This window comes from Lithobates pipiens, unplaced genomic scaffold (genome assembly GCF_037356315.1).
Source record: "Lithobates pipiens isolate NorthernLeopardFrog02 unplaced genomic scaffold, aLitPip1_a1.2 Scaffold_16, whole genome shotgun sequence".
NCBI classification, from domain to species: domain Eukaryota; kingdom Metazoa; phylum Chordata; class Amphibia; order Anura; family Ranidae; genus Lithobates; species Lithobates pipiens.
Window position 1 is genome coordinate 235,019,222 of NW_027507748.1, and position 27,137 is coordinate 235,046,358.

The window sequence follows — 27,137 nt, forward strand, 5'->3', positions numbered from 1 at the left end:
TAGAATGTCCGCTGTCTGTCTGCTCGACACGCTGATCGAGCAGGCAGACAGCGATGACTCGAGTATAAGCCGAGGGGGGCACTTTCAGCCTCAAAAAAGAGGCTGAAAATCTCGGCTTATACTCGAGTATATACGGTAAGTATTACTATACTCCATACAGGCTACATAAAATATACCCGCATTGCACGTCACAGTGTTGGTGCTGTCGAGCTGACTCTGCAGGTTGCCTGCACAGGATATGGTCTTGCTGCATTATACAACATTACTGGTCATTACTTATAACCTTCATTACTGAATTAACCACAATAACTATACCTCAGAAGCTGGAAATTTGCCTATTAGGCCCGGTAGATGCCCTGGCTCCCTCCAGGGCAGTGCGTACACTGGGATTACTTTTGTTTTACTCCAGGAAACTTATACTCAAGTGGAGGGCTCCCGTGTCTGCTCTCAACCTGAATGGATGGAAATCGCTAGTCAATCTTGCAGTACCCCTGTACAAAGAAACATACTCTAATAGAGGCTGTCCCCTAAAGTTTCAAAAGGTCTGGAACATATGGTTAGAGTCTGAATCAACCGTTGTGGCGCAAGAGAACCCTGTAGGATTACAGGACTGGTTTTTCTATTACTAGATGAGGGCTCCCCTGACTGACTCTGGGGGCAATATGACTGACCAAGTGTTAATCATTATTTTCCTGTTTTAGACATCTTCCTGGGTGGTACCTGCTGTGGACCACATCATTTTTTTTTATATAACTAATTTACTTCTGACACACATTAGCAGCAAGCTACAGGGGGGTCATTTTGTTGTTGCCTTGTTAGGCGAGCAGTTAACGTGTAAAATGCCTTATTTTATGTTTTTGTATTGTTGAACTGGGGGAATGCCCCTACGGCTCTGTTATGCAATACCATTCTTTCTGAAATAAAATAAAAAACACATGGTACCATGGACTGAACCTCTCTCAGCTCTTTATTGTGAGGTCTGGAATCAGAGTGCTGACTTCCCCCCTTTTATTTATATCCATTTCTTTTTCTTGCTTTAACCTTCTGTTTTCACCTTATTACTTTTCTTCTTACTCTGGGAAAAGGGAAAGATTTTCCTGAGGCATTTCCAGAGGAGTGACATGGTCAGGTTCACTATGGGTTTTGCTTTACACATGGGAAGTTATAAGAATCTGGTATTCAACATGCAATTGCCTAGAATACATTTTAGCAGGATTCATTCTGGATATATAGGTTACTATTGTATGTTATATGTAGTGCTTACATGGTGTACTGTATATCCATTACCTATGTCACTCTGATGTTCTGGAACATGTCTCTTGAATAAATAAAAGTATAATTCACAAAGTTGTCAGAAAATCCGATTGTACATAACATTATGACGTTATTTAGTTACGACGGGACTAAGTTCAGGCTAGTAGCCAATAGCTTTGGTCTAGGAATTTGATCTGAGCATGCGTGGCACTTTGTCCGTCGGCGTAGGCTACACATGATCGGAGTATGTCCAATCGGAGTATTTTGTCGGAAAATTTTACCGGCAAGTTGGAAAAGTTGGTCCGTCGGATATTCCGATGGAAACAGTCCGATGGAGATCACACACAGTCAGAATATCCGATAAACCGGTCCGATAGGACACATTCCGTCGGAATCTCCGACCGTGTGTACAAGGGCTAACTCTTTACATAGGTTGAAAAAAAAATTCTATATAATAAAATAATCATACAATCCCATATACATATTCCTTCGCCCACAGTTGATCCTGAGGAAGGCAAAAAACCCCAGGAAAGTGTGATCCAATTTGATACAGCAGGGGAAAAATGTCCTTCATGATCCCCAGAGAGGCAATCGGATTTTCTCTGGATCAACTTTACCTATAAATGTCAGTACCTAGTTAACCACTTCAGCCCCGAAAGATTTTACTCCCTACCCGACCAGAACACTTTGTGCGATTCGGCACTGCATCGCTTTAACTGACAGTTGCGTGGTCGTGCGACGTTGGACCCAAACAAAATTGACATACTTTTTTTTTTTTTGTTTTAACACAAATAGAGCTTTCTTTTGGTGGTATTTGATCACCTCTGTTTTTTTTTGCGCTATAAACAAAAAAACTAAAATTTTGAATAAAAAATAAAAAAATCGCAATAAGCGTATATTGATTTTTTACTAGTAATGGTGGCGATCTGCAATATTATGGCAGACACATGCCGGACAATGTACACATTTTTGGGACCATCAGTGCGCGCCACAGGGCAAAGCAACATTACATAACGTAGTTTCGCCCAGCTGCACCATTCTGTGAAGTACAACTACGGCGGCTGGTCAGCAAGTGGTTAAATGTACATTTAGGAAATAATCCAGGTCATTTTTAAAGTATCTACTGAGCTGGCCAGAACCATCTTTGGAGGGAGTCTATTCCACATTTTCACAGCTCCTACTGTGAAGAAACCTTTCTGTATTTGGAGATGAAATAATTTCTTACTCTAGCTGTTGAGTGTCACCTTGTCCTCAAAACCAAGTTCACTATATGGACCACTTATGTTTTTGTGCATATTGATCATATCCCCCGGCTCAAGAGAGAATTCAGTTCCTATAATCTTTCCTCAAAGCGGAGTTCTTCTATGCCTCTTATCAGTTGGCTGCCCTTCTCTGCACTATTTCCAGTTCCTCAATATCCTTTTTGAGAACTGGTGCCCAAAACTGAACTGTATATTCCAAATTAGGTCTTACTAATGATTTTCACAGGGGCAAAATGATAGTCAGGTCTATAAATATTAGGACATCGATAATTCTATTCTTTTTGGCTCCATATACCACAAAAATGGATCTGAAATGAAACAAACAAGATGTGCATTAACTGCAGACTCCCAGCTTTAATTTGAGGGTATTTACATCCGAATCAGGTGAATGGAGTAGGAATTACAACAGTTTGTATATGTGTCTCCCACTTTTTAAGGGACCAAAAGTAATGAGACAGATTAACAATCATCCAAACTTTTACTCTTTAATACTTGGTTGCAAATCCTTTGCAGTCAATCACAGCCTGAAGTCTGGAAAGCATAGACATCACCAGACGCTGGGTTTCATCCCTGGTGATGCTCTGCGAGGCCTCTACTGCAACTGTCTTCAGTTCCTGCTTGTTCTTGGGGCTTTTTCCTTCAGTTTTGTCTTCAGCAAATGAAATGCATGCTCAATCGGATTCAGGTCAGGTGATTGACTTGGCCATTGCATAACATTCCACTTCTTTCCCTTAAAAAACTCTGGTTTCTTTCACAGGATGCTTCGGGTCATTGTCCATCTGCACTGTGAAGCTCGGTCCAATGAGTTCTGAAGCATTTTGCTGAATATGAGCAGATCATATTGCCTGAAACACTTCAGAATTCATCCTGCTGCTTTTGTCAGCAGTCACATCATCAATAAATACAAGAGAACCAGTTCCATTGGCAGCCATGCATGCCCACACCATGACACTACTACCACAATGCTTTACTGATAAGGTGGTATGCTTTGGATCATGAGCTTTTGGTCCCTTAAAGAGTGGGAGGCACTTATACATACAAATTGTTGTAATTCCTACACCGTTTACCTGATTTGGATGTAAATACCCTCAAATTAAAGCTGAAAGTCTGCGGTTAAAGCACATCTTGTTTGTTGCATTTCAAATCCACTGTGGTGGTGTATAGAGCCAAAAAGATTAGAATTGTGTCCATGTCCCAATATTTATGGACCTGACTTTTAGTTAGCCCAATTTTTTTTGTAAAATTTGAAAGAATGTTATGCTGAGTAAATAGATACCCAACATGTCATGTTTTGAAATTGCGCACACTCGTGGAATGGTGACAAACTACAGTGCCTAAAAATCTCCATAGGAGACGCTTGAAATTTTTTATTTTTTTTTTAAGTTACCAGGTTAGAGTTCTTTTACTAGAATTATTGCTCACTGTGACGATTGCGGCAATACCTCACATGTGTGATTTGTACAGAATGCATTTCACTTGCTGAAGACAAAACTGAAGGGAAAATGCCCCAAGAACAAGCAGGAACTGAAGACAGTTGCAGTAGAAGCCTGGCAGAGCATCACCAGGGATGAAACCTAGCATCTGGTAAAAGGCTATATGTTCCAGACTTCAGGCTGTAATTGACTGCAAAGGCTTTGCAACCAAGTATTAAAAAGTGAAAGTTTGATGGATGATTGTTAATCTGTCCCATTACTTTTGGTCCCTTAAATAGTGGGAGGCACATATAAAAACTGTTGTAATTCCTACACCATTCACCTGATTTGGATGTAAATACCCTCAAATTAAAGCTGAAAGTCTGCAGTTAAAGCACACATTGTTTGTTTCATTTCAAATCCACTGTGGTGATGTATAGAGCCAAAAATATTAGAATTGTGTTGATGTCCCAATATTTATGGACCTGACTGTACATAGTTACATAGTAGGTAGGATTGAAAAAAAGTCCATCAAGTCCAACCTACGTGTGTGTGATTTTATGTCAGGATTCCATTGTATATCTGTATGTTGTGGTTGTTCAGGTGCTTATCTAATAGTTTTTTGAAATTATTGATGCTCCTCGCTGAAACCACTGACTGTGGAAGAATTCCACATCCTAACCGCTCTTAGAGTAAAGAACCCTCTAACCCCTTTAACCTGCTTAAGGTTAAACCAATTTTCTTCTAATTTTAGTGAATGGCCGCCTGTCTTATTAAATTCCTTTACAAGGAAAAGTTTCATCACTATTGTGGGGTCACCAGTACGGTATTTGTACATTGAAATCATATCCCCTTTCAAGTTCAGTGCTCGTAACCTTCTCTGGACTCTCCAGTTCCAGCATCTCCTTCTTGAGTACTGGTACCAAGAATTGGACAGCATACTCCAGGTGCGGCCAGACCAGAGTCTTGTACAGTGGGAGAATTATCGCTTTATCTCTGGAGTTAATCCCCTTTTTAATGGATGCCAATATTCTGTTTGATTTGCTTGCATCAGCTTGGCACTGTATGCCATTGCTGAGCCTGTCATCTACTAGGACCCCCAGGCAGTGATGTAAGTAACTCAGTTAAAATAAACAGTTACTTAACGCAGTTACTTTAGAGGGTAACGAGTAATCTGATTACTCTTGCCCTCATGGTAACACCGTTCCCATTACTTGGGCGGCGTTACAGCAATTACATCTACCACCTGGGACAAGGTAGAGGAGACTAGCGAAGGAAGTGAATGTCGTGGCCTCAATCGGCGAGATTGACACCTCACGAGCCCTGTCGCCTCGTATGGATTTAAAGGGGAACCCCTACCCCGAAAAAACGGTGTGGTGGGTCCCCCCAAAGAGCACAATACAGGTTTTTAAAGTACTTTATTAGACAGCTCCGGGGTCTTCTTGCCGGGCTCCTCTGCTATCTTCTGCTCTTCTATTAACGGGGGAGCCGGTCTTTCTCCTTCCTCGCTGTCCGGGGGTCTTCCTCCGACTTCGGGGGTCTTGTCCCGTGCCCATTCCTTTCTTCTGCCAGGCCTCTGCTATCTTCTTACAGCTCTTTTACTAGCGTTGGCCCGGTCTTGTCACCGCCTTCTTTTCTTCCGATGTTGACACAACGCTCTCTCCGACCGTAATGGCAGGGACGTGTTATGCAGCGACTTATATGGGCATAAGGGACGGGGTCAACAGGTGATGTCACATGGTGACCCCGAACCTTATGTCGTCACAGTCCTAGGGGATGCTGGGGGATATACATTGGCAAATTGGCACAGGTGCACAAAACAACGTATGGGTACATTGTCTCCTTTAAGAGTCGCCAGAGCCAATGCGCGTTGCTGGCGGGCATGAGCGCGAGAGCCAGAATGGGGATTTGTGGGTGTAAAGCCACAAACCCCTGTTCTGTCAGGGGAGAGGAGACAGATCGTTTGTTCCTAGTAAGTAGGAACAGTGATATGTTTCCTCTCCCAGTCAGTCACATCCTCATACAGCAAGAAACACTAACTAGGGAACACATTTAACCCCTTGATCGCCCCCTAGTTTTAACCCATTCCTTACCAGTGACATTTACACAGTAATTAGTGCATTTTTATAGCACTGATCGCTATGTAAATGTCAGTGGCCCCAAAAATGTGTCAAAAGTGTCTGATCTGTCCACCACAAAATTGCAGTACCGCTAAAAATCTCAGATCACTGCCATTACTAATAAAAAAAAATAAAAAATTTCGTGCAAACCAATCAATATACGCTTATTGCGATTTTTTTTACCAAAAATATGTAGAAGACTATATATTGGCCTAAACTGATGAAGAAATTAGTTTTTTTTTTTTTATTTGGGGGATATTTATTATAGCAAAAAGTGAAAAAAATATTTTTCAAAATTGTAAAATCTTCCGGGGCTGTGGTTAAAGTGGACTTCTGCTATTTTTATTTTTTTTAAAGTCATCAGCTACAAATACTGCAGCTGCTGACTTTTAAAACAGGTCACTTACCTGTCCAGGGCACCTACGATGTCGGCACCCGAAGCCGATCTGCCTCCCCACTCTCGGGTGGAAGTGCTGCCATCTTCTGTAAGGGAATCAGGAAGTGAAGCCTTGCGGCTTCACAGCCTGGTTCCCTACTGTGCATGCGTAAGTCTCGCTGCGTGCTCCCACTGGTCCCTGCTCTCTTCTGGGAACTGTGAGTCTCCCAAAAGACAGCGGGGGGAGCGGAGCAGGTGCTGGATATGGCATAGATGGCAGGAAATACCAGCCCACCTGGGTGCTTCTTCATTAGCCCACCTGGCTGCTACTGAAGATGTCTCAGGCAAAGAAAAGGATAGATTTAAGCCCAACGCTGTCTTTCAAAAAAAGCTTGCTATATGTGACACTGTCCTCTTTGCTCTCGCTGCTTCCTAGGCAAGATTCATTTTGGACCAGGATGCTGCCAGAAATCCTCCCAGGCCAGACTGAGCCCCAGCCTGAGGTACAGCAGTAGTTCTCCTCAAGGGCCACCCACACCAACAGTCTCCTCAGCACGCCATCTTCCACCCAACTCCCCATACAGTATGACTCATCCATACTTAACGGCTGGTTCAGCCACTATGCCAGACCCACTGCCTAGGAAATGGCTGAACTCCTCTAAGTATGCAGATCAGCCCTTCTGGACTCCGCCCTCCAACTTTCCAGAACTGGGGGGGGGGGGACCAGAGACCTACCTGAATGAGACATCCATGCCTTAATTGATGTAAATTTTTGATGTTGATACAAAAGACTCGTTTTAGCATGAGCCAAACATATAGATGCTTTCCTATCTAAAACTGACCATGCGAGGCATGGCAGCACATCCATCCCAGCGTAATCAGTTTTCTGGCTGTGCTACAAGCACAGCCTGCCTGTCTTCCAACAGTCAGACATGTGCTGACATGACCCACTGCACAGCCATTCACCGAGAGGATTCCTGTACTGATGTTATATGCACACACACACACACACACACACACGTTTTGTCTTGCATTTCTATTTTAAATGGAATGGGTTGTTTTACAAGTTAAGGGTACACAAAAACTTTAAGAGGGGATATGATCACAATATACAAATCTTTAAATGGTGACTGCATCTTTGGGAGAAAACTGTTTCATCTTGGGTTTAAAGAAGACACATAGCAACACGTTGGACAAGAAGTGGTTCAATCTTAAACTGCGTAAAGGGGTTCTTTACTGTTAGAGTGGTAAGGATGTGGAACTCCCTTTCACAGTTAATGGTGTCAACAGATAGTATAGATAAAAAAATTAAAATAAATAAAAACTATTAGACGAGTTTCTTAGCGAACAGAAAGTGCAGGAATATTAAAAATGGTAGTGTCATAAAAACACATGCATTGAATAGGATGGACACAGGTGTCTACATTTAATCTTACCAACTATATAACAATCATGTAACAAGACAAACAGAGTGGGTTAGAGCTAAAGAGGAATGCTACATTCTCAATCAAAATGGACTATTTGTAATTCTTATGCTGCTAGTCTTATTAAATAGATAGGAAGGTATATTGCAATTATTTGTTTTAAACTTTTTTTTAAATTTCTTAATTTGCTTCCTGGTTTCTGGCCTAGGCCAAAATGATTTCATACATCCCAGGAAACTTAATGGACATTTTTTTTCTTTTATCTGCAGGAGGGGCTCTCTCAGCCAAGTATACCCTTTATTACTGCATAACTGACCTTGTGAAAGTTTACCCACAACCCATGTATATTGCACTGCGCACAAGATTTACTAGGGCGTCATCAGCGTAGGGGCAAATGGATATTAGGAGGTAAATGCTACATCAATAATCTGCCATTTCTCAAGATGGCCATATCTAGAATGATGGGGGGTTGCTTTACAAAGTGATTTCTTAACAAAATAAAGCCTAGGGACATGGCTGTATGAGTTTGCATTACCTATTAAAAATGCATTAAACAGCAATTTTGGTTTGTGGTGCTCAGATGGTTCTCTATATATGGTTCTCAACCTCAATTCTCAAGTACCCACAACAGGTCATATTTTCAGGTTGCATTTTACTTTGCCCAGCTGCTTTAAATCAATATCAATAACATGGTATTGATAAGAGCTATTTTATCTAAAGGAAGTTCCCAAAACATGGCCCATGGACGGAGGTTGAGAAGCACTGATATATAGCATAGTGCTTTTGCAGTGTCAGTTGGCCCTTTCCATGTTGTACCAGACCTGGTTTATCCTACCCGTTCCTGTATTCCCCTCTGTAATCTTACCACGCTCATCATGGCTGCTGATCCGTGATAGTGTGGTCATATTATGTGCCTCAGTCGTCTTGTGCTCTCCTCAGTGTCTCTGCATCTCTCGCTGTCATTTCCATATTGTCTGTGTGTGTGCGTGTGTGTGTGTCAACTGTAAAGCCCAGTCCTTCCCCTTCAGCCTTGAGTAATACTATTTTCTGCAGCTGCCCCAGTGCTTGTAAAGAAACATTAATTAACTTTGATCCTCTCCATTTTTGGTCCATCGTTCATACAGTGTGTGTTTTCTTGAAATGATAATGCTACATACCTTCTTTGCACAATGTTGCTGTGCAGTCACATGCCCTCCCTCTGCCAACTTGAATATAGCAGCACTGTGCAAAGCGTTAAACTTTTAAGAAAACACACACACACTGTACTAACCATGGACCTAAAACAGAGGATCAAAGTAATTAATAGATGTGACTTTACAAACACTTTAAGGTCCACTTCAACTCAAGAAGCTGGTATGTCTGTTTTTGTAAGTATTTATTTTTTTTCTTAATGGGAGAATCAGTAACATTTACTTTCTGATTTAGTACAGAATGTAAGACACATGAAATCTATACTCTTTACAATCCTTATCCTTTTAAGATCTTCCAAACTGAAAGTGTCAGGCTAATTACTGGATGCCATGCTTGTACATACAGAATTCGAAAAACATCATGTGAAGTTCCCTCTAAAACTGATAGGCCAAGTATTAGAAACCATGTTGTAGCTTTAGAACAATGGTTCCTCTAAATGGGGCTGGATAGTGATTTCAAAATTTAACAGCTTGCTTTGTTGAATACCAATGGCCATTTGTATGAAGTTTTGAAGTGAAATTTTGAAAGTCTGTTTAACTTGGTTTATTGGATGCAATGCAAATCGGGCAAGCATGAGGCAGTACAAGTGCAAAGGACCAGAGCTCATGCAGATTATAATCCATAATGGGCCAAACTTTTTTTCTAAAATCACCAGATAGGTTTGGCTGTAGATTTTATAATAGAGATTTCAGTGCTTGCTGTCTGTACATTGCATTCATGCCATACACCTCTAAGCACAGTGGACATGGTTATCTTAATGTTCTATGGACAATGTGTTTGTATTTTCACAATATGCTTTTTAGGAAACGCATGTAAATGCCTACAAGCTTTTAAGCTTCGTTCACATCTTGCACTTCCAATGGCACCCTGATTGTGGCGCGTTTTGCTGCAAGTCGTCAAGCGCCAATCATGGTAAAATCGCTAAGATGTGACAACAAAATTAAATTAAAGAAGTTTTTATTCAAAAACTCTCACTAGAAACTACACAGAAGTGTGCATACTGAAGGTAAGAATGGCAAATGCAGACGTTACGTTTACCTTCACATTGAGGAATAATATTACTCCAAGTTCCATCTGCTTGGCAATCTCTGAAATTTCGTCTGCTCACTAAACGATGCCTATGGGCAGAAAAAAAGAAGTAAAAAAAATGATATAGATTGCAATACAGATAAAATATATATTGTTCAGTATTACAATGTTACAGGAAATAAACATTTAGTAAAACTGTCTAACATACGCATTGCTGGATTACTCAGTCAGGGGCTTGTTATTGCATACAGAATGCAGACAACCACTTTATACATTGTATGAAGGTAATGATATTCACCTTCATAGCATATGTAAAGCAGCTGTCTGTATTCCTGCTGTAATTGCTGCTTCAAGAAAATCAGTTACAGGATAAACATAAGTAGTAAAACACTGAGAAGATAGAGTATATAACGCCAATCTGTCATTTCAGAAACCCTTTAACCACTTGAGACCCGCGCTATAGCTGAATGACGGCTACAGTGCGGATCTCCTTTTCCGGGATTCCGTCGTAGTCCCGTGCACGAGCGGCCTGCGCGCCCTCTGAGGGGCGTGCGGCGCGCTCTGTGATCGGCGAGTCTATGAGACTCGCCTGATCACCGATCAGAGCAAGGGGTCGATCCCGACCCCTTATCACGTGATCAGCTGTCAGCCAATGACAGCTGATCATGTGATATAACGGAGCCGGTAATCGGCTATTATTCCTCCTCGCGCTGACAGCGCGAGGAGAAAAAAAAAGAGCCGATCACCGGCGGCCGCGATCGGGACATCAGTCCCGATCACGGCCAGCCCTGCCAGTGCTCACCTGCCCCCTGCCAGTGCCCACCTGCCCCCTCATCAATAAAGGTGATTAAAAAATAAGTGCCCCCCGTCAGTGCCACCCAGCAGTGCCCATAGTGCCACCCAGCAGTGCCAACAGTGCCACCCAGCAGTGCCCACAGTGCCACCCAGCAGTGCCCCCCAGCAGTGCCCACAATCTGCCTCAAAGGTGCTGAACCCCAGTGCCACATATCCGTGCCCATCAGTGTCATCTACCAGTGCCCATCAGTGCCCAGCAGTGCCGCCCATCAGTGCCCAGCAGTGCCACCTATCAGAGCCACCCATCAGAGCCCATCAGTCCCATCTATCAGTGGTACCTATCAGTGCCCCTTAGTGCCACCTATCCGTGCCATCTTATCTGTGCCCATCTTTGGCCATCAGTGCCGCCTTATCTGTGCCCATCGGTGCCGCCTTATCTGTGCCCACCAATTCAGCCTATCAGTGCCGCCTCATCAGCGCACTTTAATGAAGGAGAAAAATGATCTGTTTATGACCTGCAAAATTTTATAACAAACTATTAAACATGATTTTTTTTTTTTGCAATTTTTTTGTTTGTTTAGCAAAAAATAAAACTCCCAGCTGTAATTAAATACCACCGAAAGAAAGCTCTATTTGTGGGAAAAAAATGATAAAAATTTCATTTGGGTACAGTGTTGTATGTCCGCGCAATTGTCATTCAAAGTGCATCAGCGCTGAAAGCTGAAAATTGGTCTGGGACTGAGGGGGGTTTAAGTGCCCAGTAAGCAAGTGGTTAAATAAAAATTTTCTCCATAGTTACATTGGTCCAGCCTGGAGCAATGGAATTTTGTAACTATATACCATAGCTGGCAGATGACCCTGTAAGCTGCAAATTACTGAATTAGGACACCACTGCTCCAGTGATCAACATTGCTTCCAGGTCCTGTGTTGAGTAGCTGGCCATCTATATTATGAACTCAAAAGTTCAGCCACTCAGCATGGGAGCCATTCAGAGAACGTTTTGCATTGTATGAATGAACGCAAAGCGTTCTGATTGGAAAAGTGCGATAAACGGGGCAATGACATCACAACTTCAGTGATTTCCAGTGGCCTTGGCCAGCTATGGTATATACAGTGGAACTTTGGATTGCGAGTAACGTGGTTAATGAGTGTTTTGCAATAAGAGCTATTTAAAATAAGTCCTGACTAGGTTTGCGAGTGTTCTCTCGCAAAACGAGTAGGATTGAAGCCTCTACGGTGTGCAGTACCGCATTTGGCCAGAGGTGCGGGGCGCCGCTCTGAAATACTCAGTTTCCGAGTGCATCCGGTCTCCAAGTATTTCCAAGTCTATCCGGCACCCCCCCCCCACCTCTGGCCACATGCGGCACTTGCGCATTTGGCCAGAGGTGCGGCATGCGCATTTGGCCAGAGGTGCGGGGGCGCCGGTGACGCTCGGAAATACTCAGTTTCCGAGTGCATCCGGTCTCCAAGTATTTCCAAGTCTATCCGGCACCCCCCCCTCCCCCCACCTCTGGCCACATGCGGCACTGCATGAAATAGAAGTCGATGTGGAACTAATTATCTTGGTTTCCATTGACTTCTATGGGGAAACTCGCTTTGGTATGCGAGTGCTTTGGATTACAAACATTCTCCTGGAATGGATTATGCTCTTAATCCAAGGTTCCACTGTACATAGTTATGAGCTAGACCACTGTAACTATATATAAAACATGTACATCTGGAATGTTTCTTTAAAGTAGAATTGAAGACCAAACTTTTTTTTAAATTCATTTTAAAAAAGGCATAAGGGAGGATTATGGACCCTGTCAGGTTTTTTGCCATCTGTGTCCAAATTGGCAAGAACAAAACAGATTACAACGCACACACAACCATGACATTTATCCTGCAAAGCTAGTTAAAAACACCTGAACATATTCAAAAATACGGAGATTTGGTCACACTATATGGTCATATACTAATTCAGGGTACTTTGTCGTAGTAAGTGGGCTTAGCACTATATGACCATATAGTGTGACCAAACCTCTATTTTTGAATAGGGTCAGGTGTTTTTAACTAGCCTTGCAGGATAAATGTAATTTTTTTATATGTGCGCTGTAATCTGTTTTGTACCGTTTTTGGTCTTAAAGCAGCACCATCTTGAATGTAAAGCATTTTAGGGTGTGCCCCCCAAGTATGTGTAGCGCTGACATTCTTGTTTATTAATGTGTGTTTCCAAGAAATAATCAAAAGTCTATGGACGTTTCTATGGCTTAGTATTTGGCGCCTTCTAGAGGCCAAGTACGGGTACTGAACTTACATGTTTACTGCTTTGAAGAAAGCACAAAAGACATATACAGGAAGTGACTGTTTTGATCAGAAGGTTGACCCTTTTACCCAAATCAAATGATGACTCAGCATTTGTGTGCGGTAGTGTTGTGCCACATCCTGTATAAACAGCAAATCAGAGAGAACAACCCCCTATTTTTAGGACTTTTACGGCATGTACACAATTTCAAGTTTTAAAATATAACAAAAATTACACACAAAATATAAAATATATGTTGAACACAACAAGAGAACATGTATAATAATCAAACCACAATTAAAAATGCACGCAAATGATATCCGTAATAGTAATGGCAATCATAGATAGGTCACTCATATGACAAGAAGTAGGCCACAATGCTCAAAGACCCTACGCTTTTCGGAGCAATCTTGGTCTCCTTCATCAGGGGTGTATAGAGCACAAAGGGCACATTATCTGGTGGAGGGCATAAATAACAAAATGTTAATAGAATAGACACAACTATAGGGGGAAGACCAGGATGCATGAAAATACTGTTTCAGATTACTTACATGGAAAATAACAGAGACAGATGCATGTAATGAAGGTAATTAAAAGAAACAAAAACACAAGCAAATATCCTGCTGGGAGTTCCAGTGCACCAGCATGAGTAGTATACGGCTGGGGAGGCCTAAAGCAAGGGCCCCAAACCCCTGTCCGTTAATGTGGGAAGGGCTGTAGGATGCAAGCGAGGGGGCCACTGAGGCGTAGATGGCGAGGGGTCCTAAAAGGGGAAAGAGAAGAATAAATGAGGGAGGGGAAAAGTATAATATAAAAAAAAAATTATATATATATATTATATTTTTTTTTTTTTCACTGCTGAGAAAGATGGGGTTAATGAAGCAAAGGAAATGGGGTACGGGGGAATTTGTTGCGAATATATTCCCAAGTTTGTTTGGTAATGACTTGGTTGGAGTATGCAGAGTCGACAAGGGAGTAGAATTCATTGTTGTATTTAGGAACTATATCGGCCGGAACCCGCCGATACCACTCGCTGTTGCAGAGAATCCTAGTGCACATATTAATATATGAGGCATTGTCAAAAATGACAATGTTGCCTCCCTTGTCGGCCGCTTTGATGGTAATTTTATTACCAAACAAACTTGGGAATATATTCGCAACAAATTCCCCCGTACCCCATTTCCTTTGCCTCATTAACCCCATCTTTCTCAGCAGTTAAAAATATTATAGTGGCGAGGGGGCCACTGAGGCGTAGATGGCGAGGGGTCCTAAAAGGGGAAAGAGAAGAATAAATGAGGGAGGGAAAAGTATAATATAAAAAAAAATATTATATATATTTTTTTATATTATACTTTTCCCTCCCTCATTTATTCTTCTCTTTCCCCTTTTAGGACCCCTCGCCATCTACGCCTCAGTGGCCCCCTCGCTTGCATCCTACAGTCCTTCCCATATTAACGGACAGGGGTTTGGGGCCCTTGCTTTAGGCCTCCCCAGCCGTATACTACTCATGCTGGTGCACTGGAACTCCCAGCAGGATATTTGCTTGTGTTTTGTTTCTTTTAATTACCTTCATCACATGCATCTGTCTCTGTAATTTTCCATGTAAGTAATCTGAAACAGTATTTTCATGCATCCTGGTCTTCCCCTTATAGTTGTGTCTATTCTATTAACATTTTGTTATTTATGCCCTCCACCAGATGCCCTTTGTGCTCTATACACCCCTGATGAAGGAGACCAAGATTGCTCCGAAAAGCGTAGGGTCTTTGAGCATTGTGGCCTACTTCTTGTCATATGAGTGACCTATTTATGATTGCCATTACTATTACGGATATCATTTGCGTGCATTTTTAATTGTGGTTTGATTATTATACATGTTCTCTTGTTGTGTTCAACATACATTTATATTTTGTGTGTAATTTTTGTTATATTTTAAAACTTGAAATTGTGTACGTGCCGTAAAAGTCCTAAAAATAGGGGGTTGTTCGCCCTGATTTGACCCTTTTACCCAGGAGGCTTGATGACCTACCCATGAACACTTTCTCTAGCAGTGCATGCTGGGTAGGACATAAAAAGGACCATGAGCGGCCATTTTAGGTCTCTTTGGATCGCATGGCCAGCCTGTGAGGATCTGTGTGAAGGCCCTCCTGGGAGACAGGACCTACAGCCATTTGTGAAGCACAACCTCGCTCGTTTGTGCGAGTGACCTGACGGTGCCAGAGACAGTGACCGCATTGGAGCGATCCAGAGACACTCGTTTGAGCAGAGGAGGACTGGGCTCACCCAACAGAGCGGAACGGAGCGACGGGGACAGCTGATGGAGAAGCAAGCTGCAGTCACCGGACCAAAGTTACTACACGGAGCTCCGATCGAGTTGGTGAGTGGGTTATGGCCCAGTGTTTGTTAACTTTCACATGCAGTTAGACTCAGGCCTCACTGGAATTTATAGTTCCACGGAGGAGGAGCAGAGCAACTGACACTGAGCAGGCTTGAGGCCTACCTATTCTGACATCCCAAGCCTTGTAGTATAAGTACTGAAGTTACACCAGGAGCACCTTTACCTCAACTTAACTTACTTTAACCTGTGGATTACAAATCACAAGGGATTACTTTAGCTAGAGAAGACAAGAAGACCAAAGACTAAGTACTTTAAATGAGATCTCACGCATAGCTTAAAAAGTAAGGGGAGCTCCCGGGTATTTATCTATATGTATATTGTTTGATATTGTTTATATTGAATCCCATTGTACTGTTGTCCTATGTTGGGATGACAGTGCAATTACGGTAATCACCTTTTTGAATATTTTCACAGTACACTGTTTAAGCATCCATTTGTGTGGCGTACTGTTTTCTCCCAGCAGGTGGAGCAAGTGGATCCTGAGGTTATAAAACAGGTACCTTGCATTGTGTGTTATAATGTACTGTATTGTATTGCACCGCAGCTGTGTCAAGGGGATAGAGAGCCAAGTTAGTGGGGTGTTATTACCAGAGTGCAGGCCCAACTCAAACCAGCCGCTCCTTCGGGAGTCAGTGCTACATATGTTTTTGCAAATTGGCAAGAATTCCCTTTACTTCTGTTCCCATAGCAGCAACAGGAAAAGAAAGGTAAGCCCTCGGAAATGAGTGAAATAACTGGTAGTCACCATGTTTACCAGGACTTGTGTCCCGGTTGGAAGATTTCCCGTCAATTTCTGTTCTGGTGAACACTCAGAAGTCTTTCACTTTCTTTTACTTTTTCACTTTCACCAGGACGCATAGAAAAGATTTGTTATGCTATATATAGATTTATTCGGGACCCCGGGGCCTCCAGTGCGCCCCTCTCCATTCTGTTTGTGGCCTGTAAGCGATATCATTATTTGATTAAGACTCTCCATTTCTTTTGGGCCCCAGTATACATGACATGCCCCCTATTGGTCTGGGAATCCAGACTCTAGTGTGGCCGGTAGGATATGTGTTATAGTGGGGGACCCTTCCACCATCCCCCCAAATTCTATTTTTTTCCTTTTGCCCAGTATCTATATATTGTCTACGAGTATATGGGACAGGATCTGGGTTGGGCCCTACGTTATGATGTCTCTTCCGCATTTATTTAAAAAATTTATTTTGGATGCTCATAAATGTACTCATTCAGTGATTAGGATGTAAGCATATGTTCTATACTCTTTCATGGTATCATAACAGTCTAAGATTTTGCTTTATATTCAAATCTTTCAGACATGGTATTACCTGAAAAAAAAAACCTGATGAAGGAGAATACAAGTTATCTCTGAAATGTCGTTAGGTTTGGGTTATTCCATTATACCAATCCGCTACTGTCTGTATATTTACTATGCATCCTTGACTACTTATGTGTTTTTTTCTTTGTTATTGTAATTATGTATATACTTTTTCTCCTTGTATAATAAAAATATTTTTATATTTTTCTAATATTGTTGACATGGTAGTACCTATAAAGTCCCAGTCTCTCCAACAAGGACATAGACGGTACTACAAACATGACAAGTGTTTTAATCATTCTTCAATCACAATTCGATATTTTGGAGTACAGTACAGGACATACAGTGGATATAAAAAGTCTACACACTCTGTTAAAAAAGGAGACAAAGATAAATCACTTGAGAACTTTCGACCTTTAATGTGACCTATAAACTGTACAACTCAGTTGAAAAACAAACTGAAATCTTTTAGGAGATCAGAAGTCAAAATAAAAAAATAAAATAATGTGGGTGCATAAGTGTGCACACTTTCTTATAACAGGGGGTGTAGCTGTGTTCAGAATTAAGCAAATCACATTTAAACTGATGTTAACCACTTGCCGCCCGCCCTATAACAAAAGCACGGCAGCATAATGGTTTCAAAAGCCTGACCGAACATCATATGACATGATGATTTTGAGCCGCTGCACATGATTGGATGATAAAATCAGCAGAGCTTCCCCTCATTTCAGATCTACCCCTTAGATTTAGAGCGACTGCACATCCAAGTGCACTTTCATTGCAAAGTGGATTTGCCTTTCGTAAATCACCCTCAATATCTCAGTGGGGTGATTTCCCTGTCATCACTGAAACTCATGGCTGTAGGAAAGAAATTTGCTCCGTCTACGGTCAGCCTTAGACATTTAAGTGCAAAAGGTGTGCTGCCATCCATCCTGTTTCTTTGCACACGATAATCATGTAAGCTTACGTCAAAAAAGCTACTGTCAAATAAATATGAAAGTTACAGTATATGTCAATTTTAACATATATATTTCACTTCACAATTCCTGAATGAAGAACCTTGTATTGGTATTTCACTAACGTTCCACAACATTTCACACTATTTTTGCAAAACCTATTAATATTACTGGTAAACTAAAACTCCACTAGATTTTACATACCATATATACTGATTTACACTCAGGCTGCCATAATGAAAAGAAAAAGGGGAAAAAAACTGCGCTAAGGTAAAATATATAGAAATGTGAATATACAAGATGTGAAAAATATGTGAAAAATATTATGAGATGAAGGTATTCAGCTGCGGCTCAACTGTGTCACATAAATACAGGATAAATAAAACAAAAGAATCATAAGCCGCGCTAAACAAATACTAGCAATTAAAAAGACAATGTGTAATAATGTTAGAATAAATATAATACAGGGTATAGCAACCCTATATGTATACGTGATACAAAGCACATATGTGTAAATATATCAAAACCTAACTAGTATAATTTAGCATATACATATACAGTAAGGTTTTTTAACATAAACCTCTAAAAGCAACTTAAACACCATCCAGGGGCACCTGGATGACGCAATTTTGTTGCGAAACGCGTAGGGATGAACGGTACGCTACTTATCACCTCGTGTTTGTGACGGGCTCCAGGAGAACGGGTCTGTCTGTGTGCGTCCGGCCGGCGCCACGGACCTAAGGCTTATTTTCTTTTACATACTTGTAAGTGCATTTTTACTTTTTTATCTTTATAAATAAAGGGTTTTACACTATCTCGAGCCCCTCTTTTTCCCTTTATGATCTTTGGTGCCCCCGCCTTTGAGTTCTTCCTTTGGACTGCAAAGTGAAGCATCTGGGAGTGAGTCCCCTTTTTGAGATCTGTTGGAGCAGTGGAATCAGGAGGATATCGAGGAACCCCCCCCCCTTGGCTGGAAGTGGCGTTTAATTCCATAAAGCTTCGTGTGACCCTCTGTAGTGGGGGGTCATACCTATCTGGTAAGCAGTAAACCTTACCATATGTTGGTGGTGGATTGATCACAACGTTTTCAAGTTTGGATTTAACAGTGAACCTCTAGGAATATTGTGGTTTATCTATAGAAGATTCCTATACACAGTTTTACGTCAACCATTTTGGCGGTTTTTATACACGGACTTATTTATGCACACTGGGTGTTTAAGTTGCTTTTAGAGGTTTATGTTAAAAAACCTTACTGTATATGTATATGCTAAATTATACTAGTTAGGTTTTGGTTTTGATATATTTACACATATGTGCTTTGTATCACGTATACATATAGGGTTGCTATACCCTGTATTATATTTATTCTAACATTATTACACATTGTCTTTTTAATTGCTAGTATTTGTTTAGCGCGGCTTATGATTCTTTTGCCATAATGAAAAAAAGGAATTAGTGATTAATAGTGATGGCCCAACAGTTCGCCCGGCGGTCATTTCGTGGCAAATTTCGGCTGTTCGCGTTTCGCCCGATCGGCGGACTATTGCCGCCGTTCGCCCGGCGGACTTCCGTGTTTACTGTGTAAAAGAACTTTGACCTATGATGACACATCCATCATGGGGTACAGGACAGCCAATTGAGACAATACAGCACATGGACACTTGGACATTACCCCTAACCTATAAATACACCCGATCCGGCGGCCATTTTACATTCTTTCTTCTGTCACTATAGGGAGAGGTTGCTGTGTGGAGCAGGGAGAGATTCCAGTGACCCAAATCGCTAGCTATTTGGTACACAAAAGTTCATTTCAGGACTGGTATAGGTGTTAGGTGTATATAGGTTTGCTGTGCTACTGATTGTTGCAGCAGCCTGAGTGTCTTGTCAGTTTAGAGAAAGGGACAGGACGGTGTGTGCTGCAGGGAGAGTAAGTTTAGTCATCATCATTAGCTGTTACTATCAGGTCCACAAAAGTGCTATTCCAGTTATTGTTCCAGTAGCCTCTGTTTTGTCCGTTTATATAGGGACAGGCAGGAAGCAGTGTGTCAGGCAGTGAGGGTCAGTTTAATCAGTAGCTGTTACTATTAGTTCCACAAAGGTTCTTTTCAGGACTGGTATGGTAATAGGCTTGTACACGTATAATATTCTTTCTTCCAAATATAGAAAGAATATTATACTTGACTGCTGCCCTTCTGCTGCAGTTTGCTAATCATTCACAACCCACTTGTTCCACAAACCTCCTTATAAGGACTGTTAACTTGGTCTGTCTAGGGTGCTACAGTACATAGGGTTGAGTGAGGTACAGTCTGCTACTCTATAAGGACTGGTATAGGTCCACAATCAGGGCAGGACTTACCATTGGGCTTGACTGGGATCAAGCCCATGGGCCCCACCCAATAGGGGGCCCCGCCGAGATACAGAGACGACTCCGAGTGTACTTGGCTCAGCTCCGCTCACAGTCACACCCAGTCCCGACCTATGATGGACATAACACAGGGAATGGGCGTGACTGTGAGCCAAGCACACTACTCTTGGCTCCGCTCGGGACTGCGAGAGGACCCCGAGAGCCACAGAGAGGACCCGAGAGCCCCCGAGAGGACCCGAGAGCCGACGAGAGCCACCGAGATGCACAGGACCCTGTATCTCGGCGGCACCATTTTTAAACTTCAAGACTGCAATGACAAGGCTGCAAATGGCACTGGGGCAAGGCTGTAAATGACAAGGCTACACTGACAAGGCTGCAAATGACACTGCCAGGCTGCATTGATGGGCATTTAAATGTAAGTTTTTTAACTTAAAATTCCCTCCTTAACTTGGGGTGCATGTTATACGCTGGCGTGAGTTATATGCCGATAAGTACGATAATATATAGAAGGTAGGGCCCAAAAGTGACTCAAGCCCAGGGGCCCCCACCACCCTAAGTCCTGCCCTGTCCACAATACATAGGGTTGAGGTGCACTACTGCTGACCGCTGCCCTATACGGCAGCAGTCCTTCAGGGTCATTTAAAAAATGACAGGCAGAGGAAGAGGCAGGCCCTTCCGCAGGGGTGGTAGGGGTAGGGCAGGAGCAACAGGCTTGAGCCAAAGTGGGAAGTTGCAGAAGGTGCGTTCAGTTCATTTAAAGGACTCACCAGACTTGGTTGAGTGGCTCACTCTTCTGCACCCTCCTCATCCTCTCGATCTGCACCCTCTTCTTCACTCTCTGCTATGTGCACCCCCAAAGACACTACCACCAACAACACCACCACCACCACCACATACCTTCCGCTTGAGTCACAGGAATTATTTTCCGATCCATATCAAGAGGACATTTCTGATGCGCAGCCACTCCTGGTATTGGATCAGGAAGAGGAGGTAGCAACAACCGCTACTCAGCAGTCTGACGACAGTACCCAGATCAGCCCAAGGAGGAGGTTGGTCCCTGGTGTTGCTGCCTACTCCGAGATCTCTACTTATAGCGGTGGGGAAAGTGACGTTGATGATGACGTGTCTAGTGATGTCACGTGGGTGCCCACAAGAGAGGAAGAGGAGGGGAGTTCAGAGGGAGATACAGTGGTGTGAAAAAGTGTTTGCCCCCTTCCTCATTTCCTGTTCCTTTGCATGTTTGTCACACTTAAGTGTTTCGGAACATCAAACCAATTTAAACAATAGTCAAGGACAACACAAGTAAACACAAAATGCAATTTGTAAATGAAGGTGTTTATTATTAAAGGTGAAAAAAAATCCAAACCATCATGGACCTGTGTGAAAAAGTGATTGCCCCCCTTGTTAAAACATACTATAACTGTGGTTGTCCACACCTGAGTTCAATTTCTCTAGCCACACCCAGGCCTGATTATTGCCACACCTGTTCACAATCAAGGCATCACTTAAATAGGAGCTGCTTGACACAGTAAGGTCCACCAGAAGATCCTTAAAAGCTACACATCATGCCGAGACCCAAAGAAATTCAGGAACAATTGAGAAAGAAAGTAATTGAGATCTATCAGTCTGGAAAGGGTTATAAAGCCATTTCCAAAGCTTTGGGAATCCAGCGAACCACAGTGAGAGCCATTATCCACAAATGGCGAAGACATGGAACAGTGGTGAACCTTCCCAGGAGTGGCCGGCCGCCCAAAATTACCCCAAGAGCGCAGCGACTACTCATCCAAGAGGTCACAAAAGACCCCACAACAACGTCCAAGGAACTGCAGGCCTCACTTGCCTCAGTTAAGGTCAGCGTTCATGCCTCCACCATCAGGAAAAGACTGGGCAAAAATGGCCTGCATGGCAGAGTTCCAAGGAGAAAACCACTGCTGAGCAAAAAGAACATCAAAGCTCATCTCAATTTCTCCACAACACATCTTGATGATCCCCAAGACTTTTGGGACAACATTCTGTGGACCGATGAGACAAAAGTGGAACTCTTTGGAAGGTGTGTGTCCAAGTATATCTGGCGTAGAAGGAACACTGCATTTCATAAAAAGAACATTATACCAACAGTAAAATATGGTGGTGGTAGTGTGATGGTCTGGGGCTGTTTTGCTGCTTCAGGACCTGGAAGACTTGCCGTGATAAAAGGAACTATGAATTCTGCTGTCTACCAAGAGATCCTGAAGGAGAATGTCCGACCATCTGTTCGTGTACTCAAGCTGAAACGAACTTGGGTTCTGCAGCAGGACAATGATCCTAAACATACCAGCAAGTCCACCACCGAATGGCTGAAGAAAAACAAAATGAAGACTTTGGAGTGGCCTAGCCAAAGTCCTGACCTGAATCCTATTGAGATGTTGTGGTATGACCTTAAAAAGGCCGTTCATGCTCGAAAACCCTCTAATGTAACTGAATTAGGACAATTCTGCAAAGATGAGTGGGCCAAAATTCCTCCAGGACGCTGTAAAAGCCTCATTGCACGTTATCGCAAACGCTTGGTTGCAGTTGTTGCTGCTAAGGGTGGCCCAACCAGTTATTAGGTTTAGGGGGCAATCACTTTTTCACACAGGGCCATGATGGTTTGGATTTTTTTTCACCTTTAATAATAAACACCTTCATTTACAAATTGCATTTTGTGTTTACTTGTGTTGTCCTTGACTATTGTTTAAATTGGTTTGATGTTCCGAAACACTTAAGTGTGACAAACATGCAAAGGAACAGGAAATGAGGAAGGGGGCAAACACTTTTTCACACCACTGTATGGACCAGCAGATAGGAAGGAGAAGCTGGAATAACTTACATTGCACAGGAGGGACAAAGCAGACTGCAAAATGTATCAGGAGCGAGTCATCGACCATGTACGGTCACATCTGGCGCTCCCAGGACACCGGCACATGGCTCCGCAGTGTGAGCTTTTTTTTAACGTGTCCGCTGCTGACAATAGCGTTGCCATCTGCAATCTTTGCAGTCAACGCATTAGTCGCGGTAAGCCCAACACTCACCTAGGGACGACCGCCTTAAGAAGGCACATGAGCAGCCATCACCGAGCCCAGTGGGAGCAACGGAACACACAAAGCTATACTGCAGGCTCTCACCGTCCAGCCTAGTCTTCTCCTTCTCCTCTCTCCTCACAATTGTCCTCCACTCCACCTTCCATCACGCCAAGCTCACATTTTTCTGCAAAAAGGCAGGCTTCCGTGGGCCTGTTTGAACGTAAAAAAATGATGACGCCGGATAACCCTCTTGTCCAACGGTTGATGGCTGGCTTGTCAGAACTCATAGCCCGCCAACTACTGCCATATAAACTGGTGGACTCGGAGGCCTTTTGCAAATTTGTGGCCATTGGAACACCACAATGGAAGGTCCCAGGAAGGAAGTATTTCTCAGAGAAGGGCATCCCAGAGCTATATGGCCATGTTCAGCGGCAAGTGAATGTATCTCTGGCACACAGTGTCGGTGTTAAGATACATCTGACCACAGACACGTGGTCTAGCAAACACGGGCAGGGAAGGTATATCACTTTTACTGCCCACTGGGTGAACCTTCTGACGGCCGTCAAGCATGTAACCCGTGGCAACCGTGTAGATTTGGTTTTACCGCCATGGATTGCATGCAGGGCTGACTCTTCTTCTTCTCCTCCTCCTCCTACTCCATCCTCCTCCCTCTCCTCCTCAGCTGACTCCTCCTTTTCCGCTGCTAGCGTCTCTTCCCCTGTGCCACCCAAGCTCCCCAGAACCTATTCGACATGCCAGGTGAGACGTTGCCATGCCGTGCTGCGTCTGTTGTGCCTGGAAGCCAAGAGCCACACTGGCCCGGCATTCCTTTCAGCTTTGCGTTCACAGGCAGATCAGTGGCTAACACCGCTCAATTTGACAGTTGGTAAAGTGGTGTGTGACAACGGTGCCAATCTGCTTAGCGCATTGAAACAGGGCAAAATCACACACGTGCCATGCATGGCACACGTCTTAAACTTGGCCGTGCAGCGATTCATTGTCAAATACCCTGGGGTCCAGGACATCTTGCGGCAGGCAAGGATAATCTCGGGCCATTTCAGAAGATCTTACACGGCCATGGCTCGCCTTGCTGACATTCAGCGGCGACACAATCTGCCGGTCAGACGTCTTATTTGCGATTGCCCGACGCGATGGAACTCAACCTTCTATATGCTTGATAGGCTGCTCCAGCAGAAACGTGCAGTTAACGTCTACCTGTATGAACTCTGCGGCAGAACCGGTTCTGGGGAGCTGGGGTTTTTTTCACCGCGCCAGTGGCTGCTCATGCGCGACGCATGCAGACTTCTGCGCCCATTTGAGGAGATCACCAAACTGGCCAATCGCAGCCATGGCGCCATCAGTGACATGATACCTTATGCCTTCTTTATGGAGTGTGCATTGCGTCATGTCATTGATCAAGCTGTGGAGGAGCAGGAGCGGGAAGATGAGGAAGTCGCAATGCTGGATGAATTCCCAGGGGGGGCTACTCTGAGACAAGTCAACAACAGGAGTCTGAAGAGGAGTCAGAGGAGGATGGTGCCGGGGCGGATGAGGAGGAGCAAGAAGAGCATGCTTCAAACCTTTCTGGGATCCCTGTTGTGCGTGGATGGGGAGAGGAGAATGAAGAGGACGACATTATCCTGGATGATGAGCAGGAGCCAGGCCACCACACCGCTTCCCCTTTAGTGCAAATGGGGGCCTTCATGCTCCAGTGTTTTAATAGGGACCCCCGTATAAAAAGCATAAGGGTCAAGGACCAGTACTGGGCAGAAAGGTTACCGCTGTCACAGAGGGCTGGCAGAATGGAGCACTTCCAGGCCTTGCTTCGAGAAATGCTGCATTCTGCCTTTGCGTGCGCTGGCAGAGGAGCAATTCCCACTCCCAGAGAAGGAGTTGCGGGTACCAATCCAACAGCGCCTGCAAGAAAAGGCCAGTTTGAAGATGTGTTGGTGACTTCGGATATGAGGTCATTCTTTCAGCCGACCCATCGACAGGTGTCATCCGGATCCAGCATCAGGGAACGCCTAGACCGTCAGGTGTCCGACTACATCGGGTTAACGGCCGATGTGGACGCTCTGAGGAGTGATGAACCCCTGGACTACTGGGTGGGCAGGCTTGACCTCTGGCCAGAGCTTGCCCAATTTGCAATCAAACTGTTGGCTTGCCCCTCATCCAGTGTCCTTTCCGAAAGGACGTTCAGCGCAGCAGGGGGGATCGTGACCGATAATCGTACTCGCCTAGCTCACGACAGTGTTAACTACCTCACATTTCTAAAAATGAATGAGGCATGGATCTCGGAGGAATTCAACACATGTGACCAGTAGACCATGTATATGTCTATAAACAATTTTTTTAAACGAGCACAAAGACCTTCTTTCTTCATTTGGCTCACTTCCTTGTCCAAAAAAAAGCACACCGTACTATATGCCCGTACCCTCCTGTTTGAAGAGGTTGAGCGGTGTTATATTTCTACTGTGGCTGCTTATTATGGAGGGGCTCCCACAATCCCTGTGCTGTGCTGACTTCCTCCTGGGGCTGCTTATTATGAGGGGCTCCCACCATCCCTGTGCTGTGCTGACTTCCTCTTGGGGCTGCTTATTATGAGGGGCTACCACCATCCCTGTGCTGTGCTGACTTCCTCCTGGGGCTGTACCTCTGCTGTGCATATTTTGAGGTGCTCCCACCATCCCTGTGCTATGCTCATTATGAGGGGCTCCCACCATCCCTGTGCTATGCTGACATCCTCCTGGGGCTGCTTATTATGAGGGGCTCCCACCATCCCTGTGCTGTGCTGACTTCCTCTTGGGGCTGCTTATTATGAGGGGCTACCACCATCCCTGTGCTGTGCTGACTTCCTCCTGGGGCTGTACCTCTGCTGTGCATATTTTGAGGTGCTCCCACCATCCCTGTGCTATGCTCATTATGAGGGGCTCCCACCATCCCTGTGCTATGCTGACATCCTCCTGGGGCTGCTTATTATAAGGGGCTCCCACCATCCCTGTGCTGTGCTGACTTCCTCCTGGGGCTGCTTATTATGCAGGGCTCCCACCATCCCTGTGCTGTGCTGACTTCCTCCTGGGGCTGTACCTCTGCTGTGCATATTTTGAGGTGCTCCCACCATCCCTGTGCTATGCTCATTATGAGGGGCCCCCACCATCCCTGTGCTATGCTCATTATGAGGGGCTCCCACCATCCCTGTGCTGTGCTGACTTCCTCCTGGGGCTGCTTATTATGAGGGGCTCCCACCATCCCTGTGCTATGCTGACTTCCTCCTGGGGCTGCTTATTATGATGGGCTCCCACCATCCCTGTGCTGTGCTGACTTCCTCCTGGGGCTGCTTTTTATGAGGGGTTCCCACCATCCCTGTGCTATGCTCATTATGAGGGGCTCCCACCATCCCTGTGCTATGCTGACTTCCTCCTGGGGCTGCTTACGGTGCAGGTGTCATTGCTGTATGTCACGCTGCTGATGTCAGTGCTCTCTATCACGATGCTGCTGTCAGTGCTGTATATCATGGTGCTGATGTCAGTGCTCTCTATCACGGTGCTGCTGTCAGTGCTGTATATCACGGTGCTGGTGTGAGTGCTTTATGTCACGCTGCTGATGTCAGTGCTCTCTATCACGGTGCTATTGTCAGATCACTCTATCATGGTGCAGATGTCATTGCTGTATGTCACGTTGCTAGTGATCATCTCCTGCACCCTCTTCTTTGCCTACCCTGGTCCCAGACCTTCCCTCTCCTCCATTGCCTTCATGCGATCCACAGTCCTGAATTGTCACAACATTTTCCCATATAAAAAAAGAATGCTTGTAGTTGTCGATCCCAGATTCACCTCATACATGTGTTATGTCATTGGCCATGTGGTGGGACTATGTTTGCACAGCTATTAATTCTTTTGTGGCTGCAAATTTGAC

The 27,137-nt window shown here is 44.0% G+C and overlaps 1 protein-coding gene across 4 annotated transcripts in view; it reads right to left on the reverse strand.

The window, feature by feature from the left end:
• The window catches only part of LOC143982459 (C4b-binding protein alpha chain-like), a 577,061-nt gene that overhangs the window by 393,290 nt on the left and 156,634 nt on the right, over positions 1-27,137 (reverse strand). For all 4 annotated transcript variants that reach the window (XM_077481180.1, XM_077481181.1, XM_077481183.1 and 1 more), the window contains exon 6: positions 10,078-10,157. In XM_077481180.1, coding sequence (XP_077337306.1) covers positions 10,078-10,157 — 80 coding nt within the window. The remainder of the gene's footprint in view (positions 1-10,077; positions 10,158-27,137) is intronic.